Source organism: Notothenia rossii, assembly GCF_949606895.1.
Source record: "Notothenia rossii genome assembly, chromosome: 9".
NCBI lineage: Eukaryota > Metazoa > Chordata > Actinopteri > Perciformes > Nototheniidae > Notothenia > Notothenia rossii.
In genome coordinates this window covers 48,911,167-48,938,640 of record NC_136907.1, presented here as the reverse complement: position 1 = coordinate 48,938,640, position 27,474 = coordinate 48,911,167, and the positions used below count along the sequence as shown (strand labels likewise).

At 39.1% G+C, this 27,474-nt stretch overlaps 2 protein-coding genes across 8 annotated transcripts; one reads left to right on the top strand and one right to left on the bottom strand.

Annotated features, from left to right (window-relative positions):
- The first annotated feature begins 15 nt into the window (after positions 1–15).
- LOC307018287 (uncharacterized protein) lies at positions 16–15,987 on the top strand. Of its 4 annotated transcripts, none has more exons than XM_079648453.1 (12): positions 16–298; positions 696–808; positions 1,520–1,610; positions 4,363–4,834; positions 5,311–5,383; positions 5,576–5,651; positions 6,713–6,866; positions 6,974–7,034; positions 7,140–7,270; positions 9,172–9,261; positions 13,962–14,030; positions 15,822–15,987. In XM_079648453.1, exons 1-12 carry the CDS (start codon positions 198–200, stop codon positions 15,840–15,842), a joined length of 1,452 nt encoding a protein of 483 aa, XP_079504579.1. In that variant the 5' UTR covers positions 16–197; the 3' UTR covers positions 15,843–15,987. The 4 variants fall into 4 exon arrangements, 3 of the variants coding, with proteins under 3 accessions (XP_079504579.1, XP_079504580.1, XP_079504581.1); XM_079648454.1 differs by having other exon boundaries at positions 13,962–14,034; XR_013802397.1 differs by lacking the exon at positions 13,962–14,030 and adding an exon at positions 11,320–11,466 and having other exon boundaries at positions 18–298.
- Positions 15,988–16,175: 188 nt separating this feature from the next.
- On the bottom strand, positions 16,176–27,445 carry znf644a (zinc finger protein 644a). Of its 4 annotated transcripts, none has more exons than XM_079648449.1 (7): positions 27,312–27,417; positions 24,812–24,840; positions 22,232–24,713; positions 20,220–20,795; positions 19,468–19,593; positions 18,514–18,616; positions 16,176–17,181 (listed from the first exon to the last, which is right to left on the bottom strand). In XM_079648449.1, the coding sequence occupies exons 1-7, from the start codon at positions 27,355–27,357 to the stop codon at positions 16,986–16,988; spliced, it is 3,558 nt and encodes a 1,185-aa protein (XP_079504575.1). In that variant the 5' UTR covers positions 27,358–27,417; the 3' UTR covers positions 16,176–16,985. The 4 variants fall into 4 exon arrangements, with proteins under 4 accessions (XP_079504575.1, XP_079504576.1, XP_079504577.1 ...); XM_079648450.1 differs by having other exon boundaries at positions 27,373–27,400; XM_079648451.1 differs by lacking the exon at positions 24,812–24,840 and having other exon boundaries at positions 27,312–27,445.
- Between the last annotated feature and the right edge of the window lie 29 nt (positions 27,446–27,474).

The window sequence follows — 27,474 nt, the reverse complement described above, 5'->3', positions numbered from 1 at the left end:
AAATGCTAACTTACTTCCGGGTTTTACGACGCGTCAGTGCGGTTCTCTATTTAGAAAACAATTGCAATGTACAGAAGAATTTCCTCTTGCAGTATGCTGCCATCTGTCGGCAGGATAATGTTTACCTGCTGTTTGTAGGTGAACTAGCTTCACTTCTCACAAATTCTAATTCATTTACTTTCCCACAAAACAACCACATGATGAACCGTCAGAGTAAAGCTCCACCAAACCTTTCAGCGAAAGGTGCTAAAGCAGCAGCTCCAGCATTCAAGCAGCAGCAGCCGCAGCAGCCTGGAAGGTAACTTTAGCCCAGTGCTTAGCTTTAAAAACTAAACGTTAGCTTAGCAACGCTAATATATCTGAGAAAGTGTTCCGGTTAACAATGGCGTGCAAGGTTGCTGGTTTGAATAGTTGGGAAACTGAGGGTGCATGCAATTATTATTAACCGCTACTTCGTATATTTTTTAGCAATAAACTGTTATGTGTGTAGCTATGTGGCTAAAGCTAACAACACAACATGCTAAGCCAGTTTAGTTTGCTAGCCTAACTTGTTGAAGTTAGCAAAATTAAAACACCATTCTGCATTTACCATGCAAAATGCAGGTTTTGTGACGTATTCTTTTACGGTTGTATTTACTTAGTCTTTAGTTTTGTGCTAATTGTTCACGTTGTCATCTGTTTTCTGTGATAAATAGAATACCCCAGGAGTTCAAAGAAGCTATGCTTCACATCCCAGTGAAGCCAGCAGTCAACTCACAGCCGACATTTCCTACGGCTGCTAACGCAAAACCAGCAAAGAAACGTCCAGGTAACTTCAGTGAACACACTTAGAAACAGGCACACAAGACGAGTTACTTGGAGTTTACATAAAAACGAACTATTTAGTATATCATGCTGCTGTATTTTGTTTACTGATATAACCATTCACTGATTTGATTCCTTACTTTATGATTATTTTTGCAGACAGTAAATCATCATGTGAAGGTTTCTTTTTCTTTTTTAAAATATATGTTTCGAATGTTATCACAGGGCATGAGGGACATTGGAGAGTGACATGCAGCAAAGTTTCCCACCTGGACTTGCACTTTAATCCCTAGGCCACTACATTGCCCCAGTCTGTATTTTGTCTTTAGTCAGTGATTGTATTTGAAAGGTAATACAGTGCAGCGCTTTAAAAAACACTCTGCACATATACTGCTAGCATGTCATAGTTTTGGTTCTAAAAAGATATCAAGGGAAACCAGTCAGCTGTAGGAAAAGCTATTTCTGGGTTCCATTTTCCTATTTGGGAATTACTGTTCTTTTGTACATGTTATAAACAAACAACTTCACAATACTTTATTCAAATTTTTATTTGAACAAATATGTACCCTCTAACACATATTGTGCTTCCTGCGATTGGAATATTACACTACTCTAGATAGCAATTATTATAACATGTTGCTTAATTGTGCAGGCCTAACCCGGTCTGTCAAAAATAAATGATGTTCATTGTTATTCATATTTTCTTATCATACAGCGCAAACCTCTGTTGATAAATGGAGGTCTTCGTTTCAACCATTAGGAGATGGAAATTACTCTATGGACGAAAGCAATGAAGGTTCACGAAGGTAAGCAGCCAGTAAACTGTATGTGTAAACTGACAAAGTGTCAGGTAGAAAGTGATGTTTCCTGTAGTCACAATCCAGGACATCTCTCATGTCAACCTTTGACTTTGTCTTGTTGTGACTTAATTGTTGAAACGTGGAACAGTTTCACTCAACCTCCTATTAGTTTTTTCTCATTCTAGAAAAAGTTATTTTATTTAATTGTTTTCCCCCAACAGCACATAACGTTTTTTAACACATTCATAGTGTATGTAAACATTAAGTGGTTAATAGTATCATGTCCTTACAGAAAATATAGTGCTGCAACTGACCATTATTTATATTATTCATTAATCGGTCCATTATGTTCTAGAATAAATGTTTGGTTTTAAATGTCAGTAAATATATGTCCATCTCAGTTTCTCAAAGTCCAGGGTGATGTCTTCAAATGTGTTGTTTTGTCATTCCAAAACCCAAAGGTTTTCACAAAGCAATGTATTCTGGAAACAGCATACATTTCAACATTCATCACTTTCGATAACTATCCAACCATAGCTAATCTAATATGATCTAGCTCAGGGGTGGCCAACTAGTCTGAGGTTAAGAGCCACATTTGTTCTATGTTACTGCAAAGAGCCACATCAAACACACAGTCACTGATACCGCTTGTTTCAGTTTTTTGTTTTCTGGAGACAAGATTTCAACCACGTCACTGATGCATTTTTGTGACATTGGGATATATATTTTTTAAATCCTCTGGAGCAGAGAGAGGAGCTGTGGATTATTGTTATTGATTAATGCATCAGTGTTTCTTACGGTACGTCTACACTACAGGCATCAAAAAATGCTTTCAACGCTTCGCCCATTCACTTGAATGGGGTGACGTAGAAGATTTTAAATCTTCGCCGAACTGCATTGTGGGGAGCATGGCATGGCTTTGCAAGCATCACGAGCATCTATCGGCATCAAAAGTTGAACAATGTTCAACTTTTGAGGCTCGATGCTTGGCATCAGCCAATCAAATTCCGTTTATGCAAATCCCGCCAGTGCAAGCTCAGCCAATCAAACCGCGTGCAAGCTGGGAGAGCCAGACCGCAGTTCATTTCCTCATATTCCAAACGAGATATTACGGTAGCAAATCACCCGGTTCTTTACGACCGGAACTATTTACCGGGATACAAACCGGAGGAACCAGGCATGGAGGGAGGTGGCAGAGACAGTGGGTGAAACTGATGACTGTTTTTTCGCCTGTTTGGAGAGTTTATATCCAGTTTACTTCGTTTTAACATTGCTATTGCTTTGTATGTCGGGGGCGGGAGATTCATGTGATTGGTTGCTCGCAAAAAATCGCCAAGCTTCAGACACGCCCAGCTTCAAGATTTTTTCATGCCTGTAGTGTAGACGGGCCGTTAGGGTCAAAAACACTAAACTCACAACTTAAAATGAAAGCGTTTAGTTTATTTAATAAAAGAGCACATGTTCAATGTGAAAAGTGACAGTAGTTATAGATTATTTGCAATTTGGTGCTATATATATAAAAAAATATATATATTATATATATATATATATATTCTTTTTTAATTTCAGGGGGGGCGCGGGGCTCTGTTGGCGCCCCTCCAAGACAATGGTAGGGGAAACACTGGATAATGTTTAATCAACGATAGGTTCCCCCCCCCTCAAAGGTGATTGGTTCTCTGCATCCCAGTATTATTGTGATTGGCTCTTGGGCCACATCAAAATTAGACGCGCTGTCATCCTCTCATACTGACACCTGACACCACACATACACACGTATGGAGAGCCGGGACGAAAGTAACACGGGACGAAAGTAACACGGGACGAAAGTAACGGAGCGATTTTATCCGAGCCCAAACAACTTTGACCGGCCAAATTACGTCAGAATGGTCAGCACTCAATACTCAACAGACCTACTAAATATCAGGTTTAACTGTCAGGAGTAGTGTTGCCATGATACCAACATTTTGGTTTCGATACCGATACCAAGTCAAGAATTACGATTCCGATTATTTTTCGATACTTTTCTTAAAAAAATGGAAACAGTCTTAAATGTAATTAGTGTGCTTTATTTCACACCAGAACCATAACCATAACACACACTTTTAAACAATGAGAAAAATAAATAAAATAAATGACAAGAATTCGTATTAAATAAAATGTATACATTTCTTACAGACAGGCCTCGTGTAGTTCGTAGGCTTGCCCTCACTGTCAGAGATATAGCTAAAATACATCAAAATTTCGCTTCTGGCGTCTTTTTTGTCAACAAACCGAGGCGCAGCGGCAGTTGCACTCCCACTTGCAGCCATGCTTTTCGTTTTCTCACAGGCTCTGGCAGCTAGCGCGTGCACGACAGAGGGGAGGTACTTGAGCGTGCTTGAGAGGGGCGGGACTGTAAGGCACGGCTGCAGTGCAGGGATTGGAAGCAGAGCGCTGAACACACACGGCTCTTATTAAAACGGCCCTTTCTCACCGGAGTACTTTCCCCCGTCATTCTTAAAGTACCGATAGTAATGAAACGGAGGAATCGTAACGTTTTTAACGGCAGGGTATCGCGGTATACCTTTTCAAGTATCGGTACACCGTGCAACACTAGTCAGGAGTCAGTGTCTCTCCCCCAAACTCACACATATACAACTCGATATGAACTGAAGAGCCGCATGAAACTAGGCAAAGAGCCGCGGGTTGGCCACCCCTGATCTAGCTAATAGTAAATTGCATTCAACAAACACACTAACCCTTCTTTGTTCTCCCCCAGGGCTGAGATTTATGATCCTTACGATCCCGTCTCGTCAGACTCTGAGCAGGAGATGCTACAAGCCCAAAACCGTAACCATTCACCCCCGGATCAGGACAACCAACTAGAACATCAGCATTTGTCTCCAGGTCAAGACTGCCTGAAAAAACGCCGCTTTGCCTCAACCTTCATTGAGTCAGTGGGCATCAACATGCAGGACTTGAGCCCTGACACTGGACCCAGCGAGGGTCGAGATCTCAGTCCAGATCATAGACTACCTGACCATAGGCTGCCTGAACAACAGGCTTATAGCCCCAGCACTGAATCACATGACATTTCAGGTTATGACTCCATGAGAAGACATCTGGACCACAGAGTGGACAGCCCTGACCGGCTCATTCAAGACTCCTCCACCCAACACTTTCCTCCATCCTATGGAGAACAGCGGACCAACGGGGAGGAGAGGATCACAGTCCCAGAATACATGAGAGAGGTATCAATAATAAAACTGAACAACCTGCAATGTTTGTTTTCTGAAGATTGATATTTGTGCAGTTTGTGTTCCGTGGCTTTAGGCCCATCTACTTTTGTCACGCAATAAATATTGTCCCAGTAATAATTGCAAGAAATTATATAATTGTCAATGTTTTATGGCACTAATGTAATGATTATATAATTGTCCATTCAAGAGCAATTCACTTTTTATTATTATTATAATTTATTTATACACTGGAATTGGAATGTGACTCTAAATATATTAACAACTTACTTGCTATAAATGATATCCAACAATAGCACTGCTTTATCATTTGGCTTAAACTGAAGATGTTCCAACATCGTAGTTGTGGACAATAAATCATTTTTGTGTCAGGTCCAGTTGTAGACTTAAACAGCATGATGTTTGATGTGCTTTTCTATTATTTTGCATGGTACTGTGGTACCCATAACAGCTCATTCTCTCCTGTGTAGATGACCAAAGTCAGATTATCCCCCCCCAGGCTACAGAGGGACTATTCACTTCCGTTGGAATCCAGGGGAACAGGTACATTTGTCATATGACTCACCATTTTAAGTAAATGTAGGAGAAGTCAATACAGACGAACCAATTAAATTGCATGAATCAGCTTATGGGGTGTTTTGTTTGGAAACCAATTTGAATAAGGAAAACAGTACTTCATTATCGTGTTGTGTGCATGTTTTTCCTCTGTAACCTCATAATTGTTCTGTTTCTAAGGTTCTACTGGATTGGACCACGTTCCACCTTCATCTGATGTGCCAAGAATCAGGAAGTTGAGAATGATAATGGACACGTAAGAACTAAGGATACTGATGCACGATTGTTTAAATATGCTACACGTAGAGTATTTACATCACACTCACTGCAACAGCAGCATCAAGAAATCACATGGTTATATATTTTTCAATTTGTTTTATATTGTCATCTGCCATAGTTTGGCTAAAATAGTGCACACATGTAGAGCCTTTCAACCAACATAAAAATATGGCAGTGCAGCGTCAGCTTTTGCTGTATTAGGAGTAACATAAGAGGAGGAAATGCACACAACTTAATTCCTACGCTGATAGGATAGTTGTTTTTGGCTGTCATCAGCTAAAGTTAGGGCTGGGCAATGTATACAAATATACACAACTACATATATACACAACTTGCTCTAGGTATGATGTTTTAAATGAATATAGCGCAAACATCTAGTACAAATTGTCTTGTCATTTTTTAAGCTGGCATGAGCTTTGGCCTCTGCTTTCGCTTTTTCCCATGGCTGTCTCTCATAGACACACAAAAAACACTCATCATAGCCTAAAAGTATGATGGTATTTGTTAGGTCATTTATCCAAGCCCTAGCTAAAAATTCAATGTAATTGCCAAAAAATGTCTTGTTCAGAACTCCTTAAATAACTAAGTGTATTCTATCTCAAATGTGTCACCATTGTTATAGGGTATACACTCTGGGTAAATGACCAAGTTGACAGAACATTACCATTACCACTTTTAATTCCAATTGCTTTAAAACTTTTTGACTTTTTGCTTTGGTACTTTGAATGTTAGCCACTGTAGTTGCAAAGCTTTATCCTAAACTGCCATTGAGCATGACTTATTATGATGCGAGAGCTGTGTTGAACTGATCTACGACTGACAGTTCTTTAGGGACAATCTCTTTGATTGTTTTGGAAACGGCTTTAAAACCTGATATGGAGGTTTTAACATGTGACTTAAATGTTAGAATGTTTTGGTTGTTAGTTTGGTATACATGGTTGTCACTTTAAGCTTGTATAAGATTATTTACATGTGTATTTTGTGCTGTTAAAGGTCTGTTTTTTAGCAATACTAAATGTCATTATATTTTTATTTTAGTATCCCCTGTGACATCTCCTGTGACCTTTGTGACGTTGAGTTTATCAATGGCTTGGAGCTGGAGGATCACTTGGAGAGCAAGAGTCATTGGGACATCCTGGAGTACATCCAGCAGCACAATAACTATGATGATGTGACCATAGCCTTCATACAGGTAAATAATACATAGTATGGCTAAATACATCCTATTGCCTATACCCAATGTTGGTGAATATCATTATTTTGTCTTCTTGGTGATGGAAGGTTTTTTTATGCCCGTAGGAAGTCATGCTGCATAAAAGCCATCAGTGCACCCGAACCATAGAGAGTAGTGCACTTCAAGGTAAATCTCTTCCAAACAACTTCGAATGACACACGATCTCTTATCAAAGTATTTTCCATTCCAGACAATTCAAGTCTAAATACAATCCGTTCTTTGTTTTGTCAGCTCTGCAGGAAAACGACCACATGACAAAGATTGAAATGTTCCACTGTGCAGCTTGCAGCGTCTTCCTATCCACAGCTGCTTCCTCAGTGCACGCTCACATCACCTCTCAGGAGCACCTCGTCAACACCAAGGTAGCACTGCTGTACGTAGCACTGCTGTACGGTAGCACTGCTGTACGGTAGCACTGCTGTACGGTAGCACTGCTGTACGGTAGCACTGCTGTACGTAGCACTGCGGTACGGTAGCAGTGCTGTACGGTAGCACTGCTGTACGGTAGCAATGCTGTACGTAGCACTGCTGTATGGTAGCACTGCTGTACGGTAGCACTGCTGTACGTAGCACTGCTGTACGGTAGCACTGCTGTATTGTAGCACTGCTGTATGGTAGCACTGCTGTACGGTAGCACTGCGGTACGGTAGCACTGCTGTACAGTAGCATAACTTTTAAAGCTGGTATAGGCAGTGTATTTTAGGCATCATCAGGAAAGCATTTAAACTTTGGAGGATATTTATTTATTTAAATGGTCAGGGAGAAAACTAAATTCCTGAATCTTCTCTTTACTCGGTCTTCACGCTTTAGAAAATCTAGCCTGAAATCCACGAAAGATGTTTGCGACTCACAGGTCATTTTGGTTAGAAATGCATGTGCACGTCCTTTCAGATTGCGAGAGACTGGTGCAACCACTGCCTACATTAAAAAGCAAACCCTTAAAAGGAAGACAGATTTTTTTTATCAAAAAGAGAAATAAACAATATTTGCGAAATCATTTTACAGAAAGAAGAACATTTTGCTCACAATTTAGTTTAAGGCTCATCATACCCAAGGATTCCAGATAAGCTACAGTTGGCAGAACTGCTACAGTTAGCAAAAAGCTAAAATATTAGCAATGTTTTTTCTTAATCTTAACACTTTGCTCACATGCATTTTCAAGCATTTGGACTACCTATGTTGTAAATGTATTATAACATCTATTGCACGTCTGTCCGTCCTGGGAGAGGGATCCCTCCTCTGTTTCTCTCCTTAAGGTGTCTTCCATTTTCCCCCATTAACTGGGGGGGGTACCCTTTTCGAAGTTTTTCCTTGTCCGATGTGGAGGTCCAAGGACAGAGGGTGTCATATTCATATTCTGTACAAACTGTAAAGTCCACTGAGACAAATGTATATTTGTGATATTGGGCTATATAAATAAACTTTAATTGATTTTAGCTAGCGAAGGCCTCGCTACGCAGGTTCTGTCATCTCAAAGGTTACAGACCAACACATTTGCAAAAGAAAACGGACAGTAACATAACTATTGTTTTGGAGATGAATGACTGTGAATAAACATGCTTGTGTGGCGGGAGGGGCTTAGGACTGAAGGAAAAACTGCAGGATGAGGGCTGTATCTTTAAATTCTTGCATCAAATCAAATCAAAGTTTATTTATAAAGCACATTTAAAAGCGATTTTTGGTCGGGCCAAAGTGCTGTACATGTAATAAATACTACAATCACATAAAAACACATTACTACAATCACAATAAAAGACAATAAATTACAACAGATATATAAACAACACAGGGAATAGTCAGGAGTCGTGCTCCGTTCTGACTAGAAGGCCAGGGAGAAGAAGTGTGTTTTGAGAGTAGATTTAAAAACCCCTAGGGTCTGGGTCGACCTCACATGGAGGGGCAGAGTGTTCCAGAGCCTAGGGCCAGCTGCTGGTCAGCAGACCTTAAAGCTCTGGCTGGGGTGTAGCGCTGGAGGAGTTCAGCTATATAGGCCGGAGCCAGCCCATTTAGTGCTTTAAAAACAAATAAAAATAGTTTAAAATCAATTCTGAACCGAATTGGAAGCCAGTACAGGCATACCATGTGACATGGTAAAACTAGGACTACACTATGCTCGAAAGTTATTATGGGCTTTTTAGCCGATGATGCTAACGATAAACTGCCTACCCCAGCTTTGACAATTCTTTTTGTCTAAAATCTCTTTGTCTTTTGTCAAGTTTAAGTGATGATTATAATTCTGATCGGATTTCTTTTTTTACTGAAGGATTTTCAGTTGGAGCGGAGACTTTCCTGCCTTGACAAAGCAGAAATCATTATGAAGAAGCTGAAACATCAGTTTGAACACTTCCTGGAGGTATTTTGCAAGACACAACATTTCAAAACTATTCCAACTCAGCCAATGGCATCATGGAGAAATGTGTGAAGAAGTAAGAAATGAGGCCAGAAATGCAGGGAACACATTGTTGATAAATATCTCCTTCTCGTCTTTGCATTCTTATTTTGTTTCTTCAATTAAGTAGATCATTCTAATATTTTATAAATTACAGAAATAATCCCCTAAAGTTAAAAGCATGAACACTCACCTTCCATTTTGTATACATGACATGTCACTAGAGACTGCTGGGATACTCTTAAGATTTGTTTAGATTTTGGACCAAGAGACATGGACATACTTAACAATTTTAATCTTAACAAACATGCTAACAATATCGCTATGTTTAACATCATTTTAGGTTTTCAATGTGGTATTATGTTGGCACAAGCAATATATTCATATTGACCAAGTCAGTAATCTGCTATTGAGTCCAAAAGAAACCGGTTATCAACTGGCTCTGTTTACTAATGCAAATAACAAGCTATTCTAAAGAGGGGTTTACAGCCTGTGGCCAGTCAGATGCTATATTACCTGATCAGATTATCTATTTTATACCAGCCACGTAAAAGATGCATCGCAACAAAAGAACACTTTTCGTCGTAAAATGATATCATAATAGCTTGGTTCTGAAAAACATGTAAGTTATTATGTAGCTGATCCTTGTGTGGGTAAAGGTACATCTGAGGCCTGTACTACGAAGCCGGATTTTCGCTTAGCGAGCTAACTTCAGGGAAAACTCTGGGTTTCCGGTCCTACGAAGCTGGTTCACTTCTTAGCGGGCTGGATCTCCATGGTAACTTATGCTGAACGGCTATCCTGGTCCGGAGCAGGTTAGGTTCCAGGATAAGAGATCAACTCAGTGAAAGCACCGCCTGCTGACCAATCAGGGCTCAGTGTGCGGAGTTTAAAGCTTTCATATTACAGGAGAAAGGAAATACAGTTTAGACTGCCGTTGCAGGAAAGATGGCCAGCAAAAATCACCAACTGTGTGAACGTGAAAATTAATAGAATATCACCCCCCATCTTCAGAGCAATCTGACTATTATAACATTAGTGTTAAGAAAGCTTACTTAAATATCTGCCACAACATAAGTAACCGGATCAAAGTAACATTACGTACAGCCCGCGGCACTGTGAGTGCAGGCGTTGATATGTCCCATTATCATTCATATCACATCATAATGTATCATATATTTCCTTATCTGAGTCAGCTGAGCCGTATCTGGCTGTGCAACACTCACAGTGTCACATACTGTATGCAGAAGTATTATTTTAAGCAACACATTAAGTTGACGAAACACTCGAGTCTAATGTAATTTAAGTCAGATCCACTCGGCAGTTATATCATAAACCTGTTAATGTACACATTCAAACACTTTTTCTTTTACCAGCTGCATTCACCTTGTAGGTGAATACAGTTTATATAGATATACAGTGGGGCAAAACAGTATTTAGTCAGCCAGCAATTGTGCAAGTTCTCCCACTTAAAAAGATGAGAGAGGCCTGTAATTTTCTTTTTTTATATTTATTTTTTATTTGCACAAAAAAAATTAACAGTTACAGACCATCTTACATTTTTTGAAATAATACAAAGCAAATAATGTGAATCACGCATACAGACAAACGAACTTGAAAAGACAGAGACACAAAAAAAAACAAATAAATAAAAAATAAAAACAATTGTGTGTGGCAGAGAACCAGGGGGTTACATTACAAATTGAGTTTTTAGTTGAAGTCTGATCTATACGGGTTGACAAACTCGATCCATCCCTTCCAATACTTTTCAAATGTGTCTGTCTTGAGTCTTAGAGCAAATGTTAATTTTTCCATAACAAAAATGTCATGCATCAGCATCACATTAAACCAGTCTGCTAGACTAGGTGGTACTTGGCTTAACAATTGTTTCGTTATGGCTTTTTTACTGTTGAGAAGCCAAGAAGCTGTTGTGGCATCTTACCCAGGTACAGTACTTGAAAGCAGAGATCAATCTCAATTTTTAAAGCTCTTTCCATTCCATCTTTTATTGATTCCCAATAGTGAACCATCCCAGGGCATTCCCAAAACACATGATGGTGATTGGCCCTCACAGATCCACATCCTCTCCAGCACACCATCTGCCCCGTCCTTGACTGCACTGGCGTTATAAAGTATCTGACCAGATTTTTCCAGTTAAATTATCTCCATGTTAGTGAGTTGGTTGATTTCCATTGCCTTTCAATTAAGTTGTCCCACTCTTCTATTGATAAGACAAAGTTTCCTTCACGTTCCCACTTTTCCTTTATGTAGGACGTGTTCAACCCACTTAGCTCCTGGAGGCCCTTATACAGCTTAGAAATAGTCTTCTGACCTTGGTCAGCTCTGTATGCCGAAATAAAGACACTTAATATACCAGTTCCAGATAATGATTTTAACATATCTTCTTTACTAATCAGTTTGTTCACATGATGTCTGAGCTGCAAAAATCGGAAGAGGTCCTGGCTGGCCAAGCCGTATTGATCCCTTAGATTTTGGAAGCTTTTAAGTGTGTTTCTTTCAAATAAATCCAAATAAATATTCAGGCCCTGAACCTGCCATTTTTTTAAATTTGCAACAAGCCTGTTTGGAATAAAACCTGGATCCCAGGCCACCCAACTGATCAGTGAGTAAGGCTCCACGGTCCCAAATATCTTAGCTACTTTAAACCAAATGTTCAGTTACAGATCTAGACATGGTTTGGGTTGTTCCCCCAGGTGGTGTCTCAATTCACTGTCACCAATAACTGCCTGTAGTTGTACCTTGGTTGAGTATTGACACTCAATTGATTTCCATATTGCTGAATAGGCAGGGTTACATATATTTATCAAAGGTTTAATTTGAGCTGCTTGGTAGTATGTTTTAAGACAGGGGAGGGCTAGGCCCCCCTTGTCTCTGGGAACCTGTAGGGTTTTGTACCTAACTCTTGGTTTCTTTCCCTGCCATAGGAATCTCGAAATCCACTTGTCTGGGATATTCACTGGCAGTGACTAGAGCAGCCTCGGAAGAGTATTCATTTTAATTATTTCAACACGTTGGATCAAGCCCAGAAAGAGCAGCAGGCCCCACCGAGCCAGATCTTTCCTAATGTTAGAAAGCAGTGGGTCATAATTTTCGGAGGTTAGGTTTGTTAGATCCCTTGGAATCTGCACACCCAGGTATTTCAGACTGTCGACCTCCCTAATGGCATATTTGTCTTTGAATTGCTGGCTGGTCCTGTAATTACATGTTAAGAGCTGGGATTTATGAGAATTCAATTTTGTAACCTGATACTGCTCCAAACTCTGACAGTGTTTGCAGCAAAACAGGAAGACAGCGAGCCGGGCGCGTCATATAGACAAGGACGTCGTCCGCAAACATCGCTATTTTGTTTTCTCCTGCCAGCGAGACTCCATGTATTTGGTCATTTTACCTTATAATTTGGCTCAGAGGCTCTATAAAGAGCGCAAACAGGAGAGGGCTTATAGGGCACCCCTGGCGGCAACCACGCTCCAATTCGATGGGTCCTGAAAGGGAGCCATTTATTTTTATTCTCGCCGTTGGTTTGTTATAGAGAGCCTTGATTGTCTGTATGACATTTTTATTAAACTGAAATTTGTACAGAGTTTTGTACAGAAATGACCATTTAACTGAGTCAAATGCTTTTTCTGCATCCAGTCCCATTATAACTGCTTCAATTTGCTCCTGGTTTATCTTGTGAACCATGTGTAGAGTACGCCTGATGTTGTCCTGAGTTTGCCGATTTTTAATGAAGCCTGTCTGGTCTAAGTGAATGGTTTAAGGCAGGATTTTCTCAAGTCTTTTAGCTAATGTTGAAGCAAAAATCTTGTAATCTTGGTTCAAGAGGCTCACAGGTCGGTAATTTGAACAATCTAGCCCATCTCCTCCCTGCTTGGGGATAACAGTTATTACCGCTTCTCTTCAGGAGGGGGGGGTCTCCCCTGTCTGGAGCACCCAATTAAAGGACCTAAGCAGTATTGGAATTAGAGGCTCTTTGAACGCCTTGTACCATTCAGCTGTGTATCCATCTGGCCCAGGGCTTTTGTTGATTTTGAGCCCAGAAATAGCCCTACTCAATTCCTCACCTGTAATTGCTGCCTTTAAAGGCTTATTTTGGCTATCTGGCCTGTAATTTTCATCCTAGGTATACCTCAACTATGAGAGACAAAATGAGAAAAAAAATCCAGAAAATCACATTGTCTGATTTTTAAAGAATTTATTTGCAAATTATGGTGGAAAATAAGTATTTGGTCAATAACAAAAGTTCATCTCAATACTTTGTCGTTGCCAACAAAGGGTATATAACAGAGGTCAAACGTTTTCTGTAAGTCTTCACAATGTTTTCACACACTGTTGCTGGTATTTTGGCCCATTCCTCCATGTAGATCTCCTCTAGAGCAGTGATGTTTTGGGGCTGTCGCTGGGCAACACGGACTTTCAACTCCCTCCAAAGATTTTCTATGGGGTTGAGATCTGGAGAGTGGCTAGGCCACTCCAGGACCTTGAAATGCTTCTTACGAAGCCACTCCTTCGTTGCCCGGGCGGTGTGTTTGGGATCATTGTCATGCTGAAAGACCCAGCCACGTTTCATCTTCAATGCCCTTGCTGATGGAAGGAGGTTGTCACTCAAAATCTACATGGCCCCATTCATTCTTTCCTTTACACAGATCAGTCGTCCTGGTCCCTTTGCAGAAAAACAGCCCCAAAGCATGATGTTTCCACCCCCATGTTTCACAGTAGGTATGGTGTTCTTTGGATGCAACTCAGCATTCTTTCTCCTCCAAACACGTCTAGTTGAGTTTTTACCAAAAAGTTCTATTTTGGTTTCATCTGACCATATGACATTCTCCCAATCCTCTTCTGGATCATCTAAATGCTCTGTAGCAAACTTCAGACGGGCCTGGACATGTACTGGCTTAAGCAGGGGGACACGTCTGGCACTGCAGGATTTGAGTCCCTGGCGGCGTAGTGTGTTACTGATGGTAGCCTTTGTTACTTTGGTCCCAGCTCTCTGCAGGTCATTGGCTAGGTCCCCCCCGTGTGGTTCTGGGATTTTTGCTCACCGTTCTTGTGATCATTTTGACCCCACAGGGTGAGATCTTGCGTGGAACCCCAGATCGAGGGAGATTATCAGTGGTCTTGTATGTCTTCCATTTTATAATAATTGCTCCCACAGTTGATTTCTTCACACCAACCTGCTTACCTATTGCAGATTCAGTCTTCACAGCCTGGTGCAGGTCTACAATTTTGTTTCTGGTGTCCTTTGACAGCTCTTTGGCCTTAGCCATAGTGGAGTTGAGTGTGACTGTTTGAGGTTGTGGACAGGTGTCTTTTATACTGATAACGAGTTCATGCCATTAATACAGTTAACAAGTGGAGGACAGAGGAGGCTCTTAAAGAAGAAGTTACAGGTCTGTGAGAGCCAGAAATCTTGTTTGTTTGTAGGTGACCAAATACTTATTTTCCACCATAATTTGCAAATAAATTCTTTAAAAATCAGACAATGTGATTTTCTGGATTTTTTTTTTTTCTCATTTTGTCTCTCATAGTTGAGTTATACCTAGGATGAACATTACAGGCCTCTTTCATCTTTTTAAGTGGGAGAACTTGCACAATTGGTGGCTGACTAAATACTTTTTTTCCCCGCTGACTTGCATATTTACATTTAGTATACATACTCTATGTTGCTCTTATCCTGGATAAAGTGTTTAAGTCATGGATGTTTAAAGTTTAACGTCTTCATATTTGTCTAATATTATAGTTGACTTTTCATTCAGGAAGTATGACGCGCTGAACTGTCAGTATGCTTGTCCATGTTTGTGATTGGTCGAATGCTCCAAATAACACCCCTTTCAGCTGAACGCGCACCCAACTAGATAGGGCAAAGCTGGCTTGAGCGATCGAGTTGATAGCCAGCGTCGTAGGACAGCTTAGCGAGAACGCGTTTGTTTTGGATTATGTAAACCGGGTAACTCAAACATATCCAGGTTAGGTTAAACCGGCTTCGTAGTACAGGCCTCTGGTGTTTGAGATATTGTTTCTTTAAATATACAAACTACTGTAGAAAGTAAAAATAGTAGCACATTACAACATGTTAAAAAAACACTGTGCATGTAAGATAAGGTGAGATTGCGCTTCTTTTTTTATTTATGTCGATATGGCATTCAAATATATAAGGGACAGTAAACCAAATCTTTCCAAGTAAAACAAAATAAATGTACACATCTTACATTATAACACTAGGCAATAGTACCAACGAAGGGCTACTAATAAAGCTGCTGATACCAATATCTTAAATGGGATTTTTTAGTATCCTTTGCTCGTCCTTACTGGTGCAAGAAGTACATAAATATTTTTGTTATCTAAAAGTAGCAATACAAAATTGTAAAAAGTACTCCGTTACCAGTAAAAGTCTTGATATGAATTCAAAATCTAAAGTACTTGTTAATGCCCCATTTCAGGATCACACATTTCTTTGATGAAATTGTGTCTATAACAGCTCGTAAAGTTGCAATTTTTTTCTCCAGGGTGACAGCCCATTTGAATGATGTGAACCAATGGAAGTCTCCAAAAGACAACTGATGAAGAACCCTGGAGTTAAACCGCTATCACCACCCGTAAATGCTGCATTTGAGTGGTGTATTGCAGAGTCGTTCAGGATTTGTCTGAATAAAGAGTCTCATCTTGTATCAAGGTTTGTTCACATCATATGGATTTGTCCCTTTGTCACTCATTATCTGTCACATTTGGTTAATGTTATCTACAGGACCCAAATCACCATTTGAGCCTTTCACGAGGACAAAGTGGTAGTATTATTCATTTACAAATGTAATGTTTTTTTATATTTTGTGTGAAAAAAAAAAAAGATTGAAAAAGACAACTTGTTTCTTGTTTTCTTTTATTTAGAACAACACAAATGTTTTAAGCATTGTATCTGAGTGATATAGTACATTTAAAATAAAATTATTTTCAAAACAGTATATTCAAACATTAAATATAGGTGACATGTATGAAGGGCGTCGTCAGCACCAGCTGTGCTTTTAAGTCTTTTTTTTCTTAACCACCTTCAGTTTTAATTTTGTATTTGTAATAAAAACAATGCAGTTAACTGAAATACTAATTTTTTTTAAAACCACTTTCTATGCATTACAAGTTTGTAGACATTTTCTTTTTGTTCTTGTAGAGAAACTCATCTTTCCACTCGGGATTTGTGGAAAAGTGAGCTTTCAGATGTCGTCATTTTCAGTGGGAATATTCATCTCACTCACGCTGTGGCCTGGAAACAGAGACTGTGGGCTTGGACATGTTGCAATACAACAAACATGATTTTAAGCATCTTTTAAAGAGTGAAATTGATACAGAAGAGAGGTGCTCCCAAATTTTGACAAAAACGGAAACCATGAAAAATCTGAGGTAAAGGTTGTCTTGGATTCCACACTACATTACTGCATAAAACAAAATAGTGTGTCCGTTTGGAAGTTTATTTCCAAAAAATGAACCATGTAAAAACAACAAAAGGTAACAATATCCAAATAATTAAAAAAATCTTCTGTCCAAACATGTACAATATCTCTCCATCATTGACCAATGATTTACTTTTAGCCAGTATTTTGACTAAAAGATAAAAGAAAAGTGAAAACATCCAATGTACATACACAGTCTAGTGAAATCTAAAAAGGTCCCCGTTGGCTTCATGAGGCAGCGTGTTTGGCTGTCAGAGAGCTGTCTTGGTCAGTCTTGAAAGTTGAGGGGTCCCTGGGCAGCGAGGTGACCTCCACCATGCCCAGCCCAGTGTGAGGGACACTAGTGTTCATAATGTGTCTCTGTAAGTGTTTAATCCAGTCCTCCTGCACCGACAAGGGACCCTGGAAGACGAGGTCACAGAACCTGCAGAGATCAAACATTGATAAAAAGATCATTAGATATTACACAGCTTAGATGAACACTGAATTCTGATCTGGTCCTTTTGGAAATTCTGCGGTCAAATCTTTCTCGATAGTAGACCGCTGGTAAGGATAGCAGAATGTTGCTAAGGACGCTCTGTTCAAGGGACAATGTGCCACAGAAAGATGTCCAGACAATTTTACACCGGTAAACAAACACATTAGTTTCCCGTTTATGGATATTAATTTTGTATCCATATTGGCTAAACTGTCACCAGTCCAAAAAAAAAAAAAAAGGAACAATAAAAATGGGACTTAGATAGTTACAGAAAACCTTGACCAGTACTGCCGTTATTTCAAGTTGCATTGCTGTCGCCACAGTTCCAGCCGTTGCTTCACTGAAGAATTACTATTTTTTCTTAGCTGAAGCAATACAATAATCTAATACGATCAATAAACCGACAGGATAATGTAAAACCCCTCTTTGGAGTACATTCTTCACAATAATTGTTTTAGAACTGAAAGGTCTCCTATTATACTATTTTTAGGCATATATTATGGGTCTCAGATATAAAAAAATATATAAAAAACATGTCTATGATGTGTTTTGCTCAAAAATACCAAACAGATCATGCATTTTAGACATCCCTCATATCCCTCTGTTTCAGCCCTGTTAGAGAACTGCTGATTCGAGGAGGGGGAGTTAATGCCTGCTCAGAATTCTACGGAGATACAGCTAAATGCTCCCGTGATTAAACACCATCATGTTCCAAACCACATCAAAGATTATTTCTGAAACAGTATGGAGCTCAAATGCTTTTGTTCTTGCGAGTTTACCACAAGGTGAGTTAATTTTTTTATTTCCTGCTTTTTAACACATACTGGCCGTTTCTCAATGTCCAGTATACCTGCTGCAGAGCCACTATTTCAAGTATACTACGTCATAGAGTGGCGCCGAATGCTGGGCATTTAACGTGCATTTAAACAGTCCTTCAGCGCCACTCGATGACGTAGTATACTTGAAATAGTGGCTCTGCAGCAGGTTTACTCGACATTGAGAAACGGCCACAGTCTCCAGTACAGGTTAGCTCTGAGTGTTAGCAATGCTTGCTAATGTAAACAAAGACCATATTACGTCACACATATTTATGTATAAAAGACATCAAAAAGTGCATTTTGCAGGATAGGTCCCCTTTAAAGAAAATGGCTGGCAACAGAAGCAAACAGACCACAAAAATATTTTGACAGCGGTCCAACCCACTGTTGGATTGCAAACACGATGATGTACGCTATTAAAACATAATATCCAATATTATAAACTATATACAAAAATTACCTGCAGGTGAGTCTGTACATTTCCTCTGGAGTTTGTGGTAAGGGCATTAGCTTCTTCTTTGAGCCAGGCCTTGAGCGGTACCTCCTTGCTTTACAGTCAAATGCTGGGAGACAGAACAAACTTTATTAATGATCAGCACTAGCCTTGCAAATTCAATACCCAGATTGGATGTGTGGACATCATTAGCTCTATCTTTATTCATCATTAATATTCTGGCTCTGTGTCTCAACAGTATTGGCCAATCCAGTGTCGCTAGGACCAAAAGCCTAGCATATAAGTGTAAATATCTGTGCCTGCAGGAAAAGTAGGCCCTGATGGCTTTCTGCCTCAAAAAGGTTGTTCCTCCAATGGATGCACCCATGAAGCTCCACAATTAAAATCGTTGCAATATTTTACTTGCTGATGCCATTCTGGATCTTTATCTTGGGGAGGACACAAATAACCACCGGTACACTCATTACAACTATGATGTGGTCCTCATAACCTTTGTGGTATCCGGCACTACAGACAGTTTTGGCTTCATCTGCTGAGAGTTTGAGTTATCTGTCTGAGATGTCAACTGACATAACAATACAGTAAAGGTGAATAGATTTCATTGTCAGGTTACATTGAACACATTTCTGCCAGTGGATCCTTGCTCTTTCACTTATTGACATTTGGTGTTAGAGTAAAAAGAAGACTGCTAGCTAGACAATATGGTTAGAAACACTAAAAAAATGTAACATTTTAGAAAATAGTTTTAAGAGGAAGGATTAGGTTTAAACGATAGAAATGATGTGCTTTGCTGAGAAAAAGTTCATGTTAGCATAACTGTTTGTTTAACTAAAATCTCAACAGGTTATCATTAAAAAAGTTGATCTAATGTAGCATTCTACGATCTCAAATGACTAACTTGTGCTCTAAAAATGGCTGTTCATTATGTCTTCAACTTAAACTGTTGCTGATGGCACTTACCGGTTCCGTCAAGTACGGCATTCCTTTTTCGTTTTGCATATGCCCGCAGGTGATTAGACAAGCTAACACCACTGTGGAAAGTTGCATTGCAATGGACACACATCTTCCTATTGAATTCACCTTTCTCTGTAAAAAGACAAAAAATACAAAGACAAACAAATAAGTTGAAGTATAACATGGTCATGCTGATTTGTTAGATGTATTGAATCTAAATCCAATCATGTAAGGTTCATAAAATGTATAAAAGCTATCCTATCCTATTGTTAAAAACCCTGCATGCATAATTACTGCTATTAAAGTTTTGATACAGAAATAATGAGATTATTTTACATTATTATATGCAGAATGCTCCTCAGTTTTGGCCACAAAATCAGAAGGACTTTTGGCAATGTCATTTTAAGCCTTTATGCTGATGACACCACACTTTAACAACGCTTTCAATAATTTGTTTCTCATATATTTGCATTAAACAACTGCAAACTTCATTTGAAATGGGTCAATTTGCATTTGATTTGCCTCTAACAAGCCATCAAAAGCCAAGACAGGATTCTTTTTCCAATAGGTTACTTATTTCTCTTAAATGTACAAGTGAGGTTATACTTTTAATTAATTGAACTTTACTTGATATTATCATATCAGAGATATTGATATATAAATAGGATTACAGGATTATAGACAATTCTAAATTAATCAAAAAACATCAATGCCCCAGTATATAACCTACTGGTTAGTAATTTAAGGAAGTGACTTACCGCATATTGAATTTGGCAATGAAGATGCAACTCTTGATCCTGGACAGTGCTCACTGTTTGAAGAAAGTAACACGTTTCTTGCCATCTGAAGGGACCCCTTTATTTTGCCGTCCTCCTGACACTTCCTCTTTTTCAGAATTCCTATCAAAGCAGTTGTGCCGGAGAGTGAATTTTTAACATCCAACTTAGTCTCTGATTGCCCTTGTTCCGATTCTATTCCCGCCAAAGAAAGCGGGGATATCAATGGTGTGGAATCAGTGCAAACGCCGGGGCATCCAATGGGCGGTGGCGTGAAACGGTCAAAACTGGAAAGCTTTGGGGAAGCACTGTATTGAAAATGGTTCCTTTTCTTTCCCACAATTTGGAGGGCCCGCTGGAACTCCTTCTTGTCCCGCATCAACTCGCGGAGTAAACATAACGGGGATTTGTTCTTTGTTGCAAAGCTTTTACCAAGCTTTTTGAGGTGGCCTCTTATGTGGTTGGACTGACCAGTCCTGTTATCAAATGAGTCCCCACATAAAGGACAGGAATGAATGCTCTTCACAGTCTCAGATTCAGACTCCTGTTGCTGTAACGCTGAAAAAAGATAAAAGAAAAATCAGAAACATAAACATTTTGTAATAAAATTACAAAAAGAAACAGTTTCCAACGTAAAATAGAAAACCAAAGTTTAAACCTAGTTTAAAACTGAGGTTTTACTTTGGTTGGCCAGCTTATTGATTCTATCAGTTGCGAGAACTGAAATCTTGGACGTGCCAAGGTGGCTTAAAGGTTTTCCAATGGGGGAACACAACCAGGCTGATAAAAAACAGTTTTTTTCCAGAATAGTTCAAACCAAAGAAGACTGCCAAATAATGTCTCTAATAATCTTTAATTTCAATGAACAACCAAAGTGTGCACGACTATGCTTACAACGATGCATGCTACTCTGTAAGGTTGTTCCACAAATTCGCAAGATTGACATAAAGTAATAATTAGGGGTGCACCGAATGGGAAATTCTTGGCCGAAACCGATACCGAAAATAGGAAACAGTTGGCCGAAAACCGAATGCCGAAAGGCCGAAAATGATTAATAGAAATATATAAATATATATATAGATATATATATATAGAAATATATATAGATATAGAAATATATATAGAAATATATATATATAGAAATATATATATATATATATAGAAATATAGAAATATATATATATAATGTATACATTTTTTACCAATGTTGTTCAGCTACCTGATTATGGAAAAAGACATGATTATGGCAAAACTTAACTTAAATAATAATCACTATTATGGGTCCATAAAACATTTATTCAGCACTTTTGAATGCATACAGTACATTAATTCCAAGTCAAGTGCATTTTCTTTTCTCTGTAGGATAACTACAACAGATTGCATTCAGAACAAAGCCAAGGTGCTTTAAAACTGCATAAACATCCAAGCCAGTAGGCCTACAACAAAATAGTGTAAATAAAGACTGTAACAGCCAGGCCTTCAACAACAACAAATGCACCTATAAGTTTGGTAACCTAACGTGTTGTTGTGATGACGTAATCAAAACGCGGCGACAAGCGCGGCGTGCGACCATGCTCGCGGCTGGCTCACAGCCAACATGTCTGCCGCTTGGAGATATTTAAAAATATCAGAGAGAGAGGCGCGGATTGCGATTTGTAAAACGTGTTCAACTGACATTTCTCGAGGGGGTGCAACTGCAAAGACTTTCACCACTTCGGGATTACTCCACCACTTGAAATCAAAACACCCGGACAAATATGCGGAGTATGATCAACGTAACCCTGTTCTCTGACATTCGGTGATATTTTTTCGGTGATAAGCCGAAAGGGCCTTTTTAACCATTTTCGGCCAATAATTTTCGGTGGCCGAATATTCGGTGCATCCCTAGTAATAATCGTACTAGTGTTATATAATAACAAATAGCACCAATGGCCAAAGTCCCAAAAATATAAGCAAAGTTCAAATAGAAGAACATGCAATAAGTGCATAGTTACCTTTTTTCAGTCTCTGGTATGCTGACATCTTCCGTCGAATTCTTGGCCTCCTGTCGTGAGTAACTACTTGCTCAGGAGGAACCACATGGCGTGCATTGTAGCTCAGTCCAACCCTATGAAGATGCCCTCGGACATGATTGGACAATCCAACGCCCGACTCAAAGATTGCAGGACAGTATGGACATTTCTTCCGTTCTGAATCCAACTCTGACAAATCCTCTGTGAAGTCTTCACACAATGGTATTTGGTTGGAGTCTATGGTTTCTTGAAATACTTCTGTTTCAATGCATTCTTCTTTGATTTCAGGGTCAGTCTGCTCTTGCTCTTCAGTTTTTATTTTTTCAAACAGCCTTTTAGACGCCTGCAGAGCACCCCTCATTGACATTCTTCTGCTATAGGTATAAATTATGTTTTGCTTTTCTTTCTTTATACCACTGTCAAAAAAGTCAGTATCTGCATCTGAATCGGTAAACTGGAAAATGTCTTTTTTGTCATAGTCTGACAGTTCTTCTTCTTCTTCCTCTTCTTCTTCTTTTTCTTCTTGGTTTATATTCTGTGGAGTTGGCAGAGTTTTTGGTAAGATGAAGCATGAGTCTTGGTCAGAGGTGTTGCGATATGGGGTGGACATCTTCCTTTTGGACGGTGACTTTCTGAGTGTTGACTGATCTCTTTCTGCTGAACTATGACCATTTGGGGATAAAGCTGCATCTTCAACTTTGACTGTCAAGGATCCAGGCAATTGATCAGAGACATCTTTGTCAAATTTGGAATCCAGAACCGATGTGCTGCGATTATTGCTTTCCCCCTTCGGTTCTGCAATTTTTTTTCCATTTCTTTGTCGGGACAGGAGAACATTAATGGATTTGTCGAGCTTTGATTCCGTTAGTTGAGACTTGAGACCTCTCTTGATCTTGCTATTTTTGAATAAGTCTGAAATATCATTGGACTCAGTCGGTGAACAAGCTCTTTTAGACAAGATCTGTTTTTTTATAGAGATTTTAGATGTAAACTCTGCATCTTCTACAGGAGATTTACTATTAGGTGTGTGCTCCTCCTTCGATTTTTGTGCATTTTCTTCTCTTAAATGTTCTGCTTCGTATTCCTCAAAGGTTTGTTGATGACGTCGCAGAAGGTGATTCCTAAAAACATTTTTGCTAAAAGCTCTATAAGAACAAATGTTACAGGAGTAGATTTCAGAGTCTTCGTTCTGGATCTGATTTCTTACAGTAATAACAGTATGCTGCATAATGTTATGTCTCCTAAGATCAGTTTCACTCATAGTCCTGTAGCTACATTTGTCACATCTAAACTTTCTCTTGTCCTTCTCGTGTGTTTTGGCATGTTGAACAAACTTGTTTGGGCAGTTTGTACCAAATGGGCACTGAGGGCAGAAAAGATTATTTTTATCCTCTTTCTTCTTATCATTCATGCGTTTGATCTCCTTAGCGAGTCTTGCCGTTTTCTCCTTGTGCTTGGACATGTGCTCAATAAGCAAACCACTTTGTTTGAAGGACAGTCCACATTCTCGGCATATAAAAAGCTTTGGCGAAATATTCGGCGCGTCAACGTGACACTTCATGTGTCGATGTAAATGATGTTCTTTCTTGAATACAAGCTTACATTTTGAGCACGGGTAGCATAATGGCTTTTCGTCAGAATGAGAATTGATGGTAAGTCTTCCCTTCAATGGTAAAAGCCCATGACCTATACTGTTCTCATTGGAATTTCTGGCAGGTGGATTGTAAAGAATGTCCTTGATGGACTTGACTGTTCCATTAGGATACTTTGTAACTTTACTTGATAGAGATGACTCTGACTGGGGAAGGTTCCTTGACTTTCTGAATTTTCTGAATGGAATGGAATCTACGTGATCTTCAGCATCAGACAATTCCTCAGGTGACTTGTGGCTCAGATTGGGGTAAAGGTCCTCTGAGGGATCCACCATGACAACCATGTCCATTTTCCGTCTCCTTGTCTTTTGGCTGTTGGAAGGAGGGTCTTCATCTTTATGCTCCTCACCAGGGGAATCCCCATGGTTCTCCCACAGAAACTGCATGAACTCTTTGTGAGGGTCCCAATGAAGGTCACTGGCATTACTAAAATCCTCCAATGAGTTCTCCGGAGAGTCTTCATCAAAACCCCAAATTCCTGCAGTGTCAATTTCCTGCACCGTTTTTAATGGGGTGATGCTCTTTGTCTCCTCCTTCTCAATAGAGATGCTGTTGAGTTCATGGGCTTCTGTAGCCTGGTGCGAAGGTGGTCCATTTCCCAGGCCACCCGGAGACAGCATATCTGTGTTCGACAAAACATCTAGGACGCTGTTTTGTTTCGAAGAAGGCTTGCCGTAAGAATTGGTGCAAGATGCGGATTCTTGGGCCATTCTCACTGGTTCTTGCAAGAGTGTGAGGGCGTTGATTTCATGATCTGCATCTTTGTCGTCTTCATCAACATCGGTCCGACATGACATTTCAGCTGCCATGACCTGAAAAAATAAAAGTAAAGCCTTCTTATATATTCCTTAACCAAAAGTAACTACAAAATCCAGTTATCACTGTAGCTTCTCAAAGGTTACATACAAACCTTCATCACCTTTGGTGGCTTCTCTGGCCCTGCACAATAACAAATAACTGATCTTAGTAGGGTTGTTGCCTTTGAATCTTTTGTACGTATTCTGAAGTTTAAAATGTTCCTCTGTAATGTCCTTGGGAGATTTTGACTTGATAGCTTTAAACTGTTAAAATGTGTGGTGAGGTATTGTGCATTTGTATGAATGTACTGTGTTATTAGGCATTGAGAACAAAAAACACAGACAGCTCTGTGTAAAATCAGCCTTTTGGGGGGTATGAGTAGTTTAGTACCGGTAAACAATAAAATACAAGGAAGTCCAGTTCCAAAAAAATATTAATGCGTTTAATGGCTTATCAAATGCCAAAAGCCTGCAAATAGTTTGTAGTACTCACAGAGAAGATTTTACAACTCTGACATTTTAGAAACCATGTTGTATATTTTATACGGATTTGGAGGTCAACAGTAAGGGTTTGTGCTAGCAAGAAATCAAATAGAAATGTGGGCTTGCACCCTGCATTGGTAGAGGGACAGGCTCCATTCAAACTAATAAAAGTGCTCTAGTTAATGCGAACATGAAACGACGATAGGCGCGTTTTGTTCACTGGAAAGTGAATGTGTTCACAGTAAGTCTCGAAAATAAACTAAAGCTAAGCTTAATTAATCTAGCAATGCTGGGCTGCTGCGTGAAAATGTGGCCTATAGTTCTGGTAATTTTTTGGGCCTGAATAGATGAGCAGTTTAAAATGTGTTTTACACCAGCCCAGCTCTACACAGTTTAATAGTCAAATAAAATGTGTGTATATTTATTCAAACAGTTTTTGTCATCATTACCATCTGAAAAAGAATGCAAACATTACGTGAAAAAGAGATGTTGATTATTTCTGGAATAAGGTATATTTTTCATAATAAAGCATTAACCAATCACGTTGTACCAAATTGACATAACCAATGGTTTTCCCGGGGGGAAATCAAGTTCACAAGCATTTTGCTTAAAGTTAAGAGCTTGAGCTAAGCTGTTGAAAACTTTTATTGAACCATTGACGCAACGTTTGCTAATTTGTTTGAATGTAAACGATTAAAAAGGAGAATATTTAGCAATTTCTTGTTGTTTATTTGTCCCTCCCTGGTGTGTAAAAGCCTTTAACCTTGTTAATTTGAACCTGAAATATTAAAATATGCATTTTTACATTTATTTTGTAATTAATCAAAGTGCCCAATTAAAAAGGGTTTGCTTTGGTCATTGTTTCAGCACATCGCATGGCCTAACATTAACAAATAGCAGTCACCATGTAGTTTATATTGCACTTTAGCGCAAGCAGACACTCACTGCAGAGGAAGTAATCCGGATTTAGTATAAGGGAAAAACAAATAGTCTATAGAAGGAGTCATTTTTTTCTCTCGAGTGTAATGAGCATCGCAGCCACTAGAAACTGCTAGAATGGCAACAAAAAGTTGTTGTTTAAGTTTAAGTTTTAAAAAGAAAATGGGGATGGTTGGATAGGGAGAGACGATTAGTTTTTATTTTGCAACTATTTCAAAATAGTAATCCCAGCTAGCTGTTTTTTTGTGTAGCCTATTGTGATAGTAAACCTTAGATTAAAGAAATGGTAAGGTTTTTTTTCACTGTTCACATTTTAGCATCCAAGAGGTAAAGCATAAAATGGCAGATTTGTCAAAATGTAACATAGTCATAAACTGTAGTTCTTAATACAATCGTAAATCAGTGATGGTTAAGATGTTTAATCATCTAACTAAGATTATAAGACATTTAAAACGTTTAGAATGCTGTGGTGAACAACAGTGAGATTTATGTTTCAAGTCCAATATTGGAATGCTTTATAAAGCTACAATAGGTCGTTTTTGAATTGATTAGAATGAGTCTGTTTGATGTAAAAAGTAAACCATTTAGTTATTTGCATTGTCATCAGAGTTAGATTATTTACTCAACCAGCAATCATTGACTACAATATCAATATATCTAATTAAAATATACTTGACACTTGCTCTGATAATTAATCGTTGCCATTTATAATGCTACAAGGTCGTGGTAGTGAGAGGTCTTGCATTTGAAGGGCAATAAAAGTGTCATACCAAGTGAATGCTCCTGTGTGAGATTTGTTTCTAACAACACAGCAGCACTGAAAATGCAAAGAGATGGACCTCGGAAATGGCTTATAATAAGCGGTTGTGGATATTGTACAGAGCTAAAACTTTCAACACAGTAGTTCAGTTATATGCCAACCTACAATAGTTGGAGTATGTTTCCAATGCTATCTTAATAGAGGGCAAATTGTATCATTTATACCAAGTCCCATAAGGGTATCGTTGCATTTATTTGACGTTTATATCACGCTGTGTTGTTGGATGCTGCTTATGGGAGCTGCAGACCATTCCATTAAGGCTGTTCCACACCAAAACCTATTCTTCAAGCTAAACTATAGCTATTGACAACCGTTTCACGCTATTTACGCAACAGACATGAATAACATGACGAAAAACAAACAAACGTTACCTCCGAGCGGTGCAGATGCAGACAGGGCGCAATTTAAACGATGCATTGAATAATTTCTTACTTTCGTCTTCCATCTATTTCACAGTCGCCATTTTCCGTGGTGGTCTGGTGTGGGACAGATCATTTATTTTGTAAGGGTAACCATACATACAGTTGTCTCCAC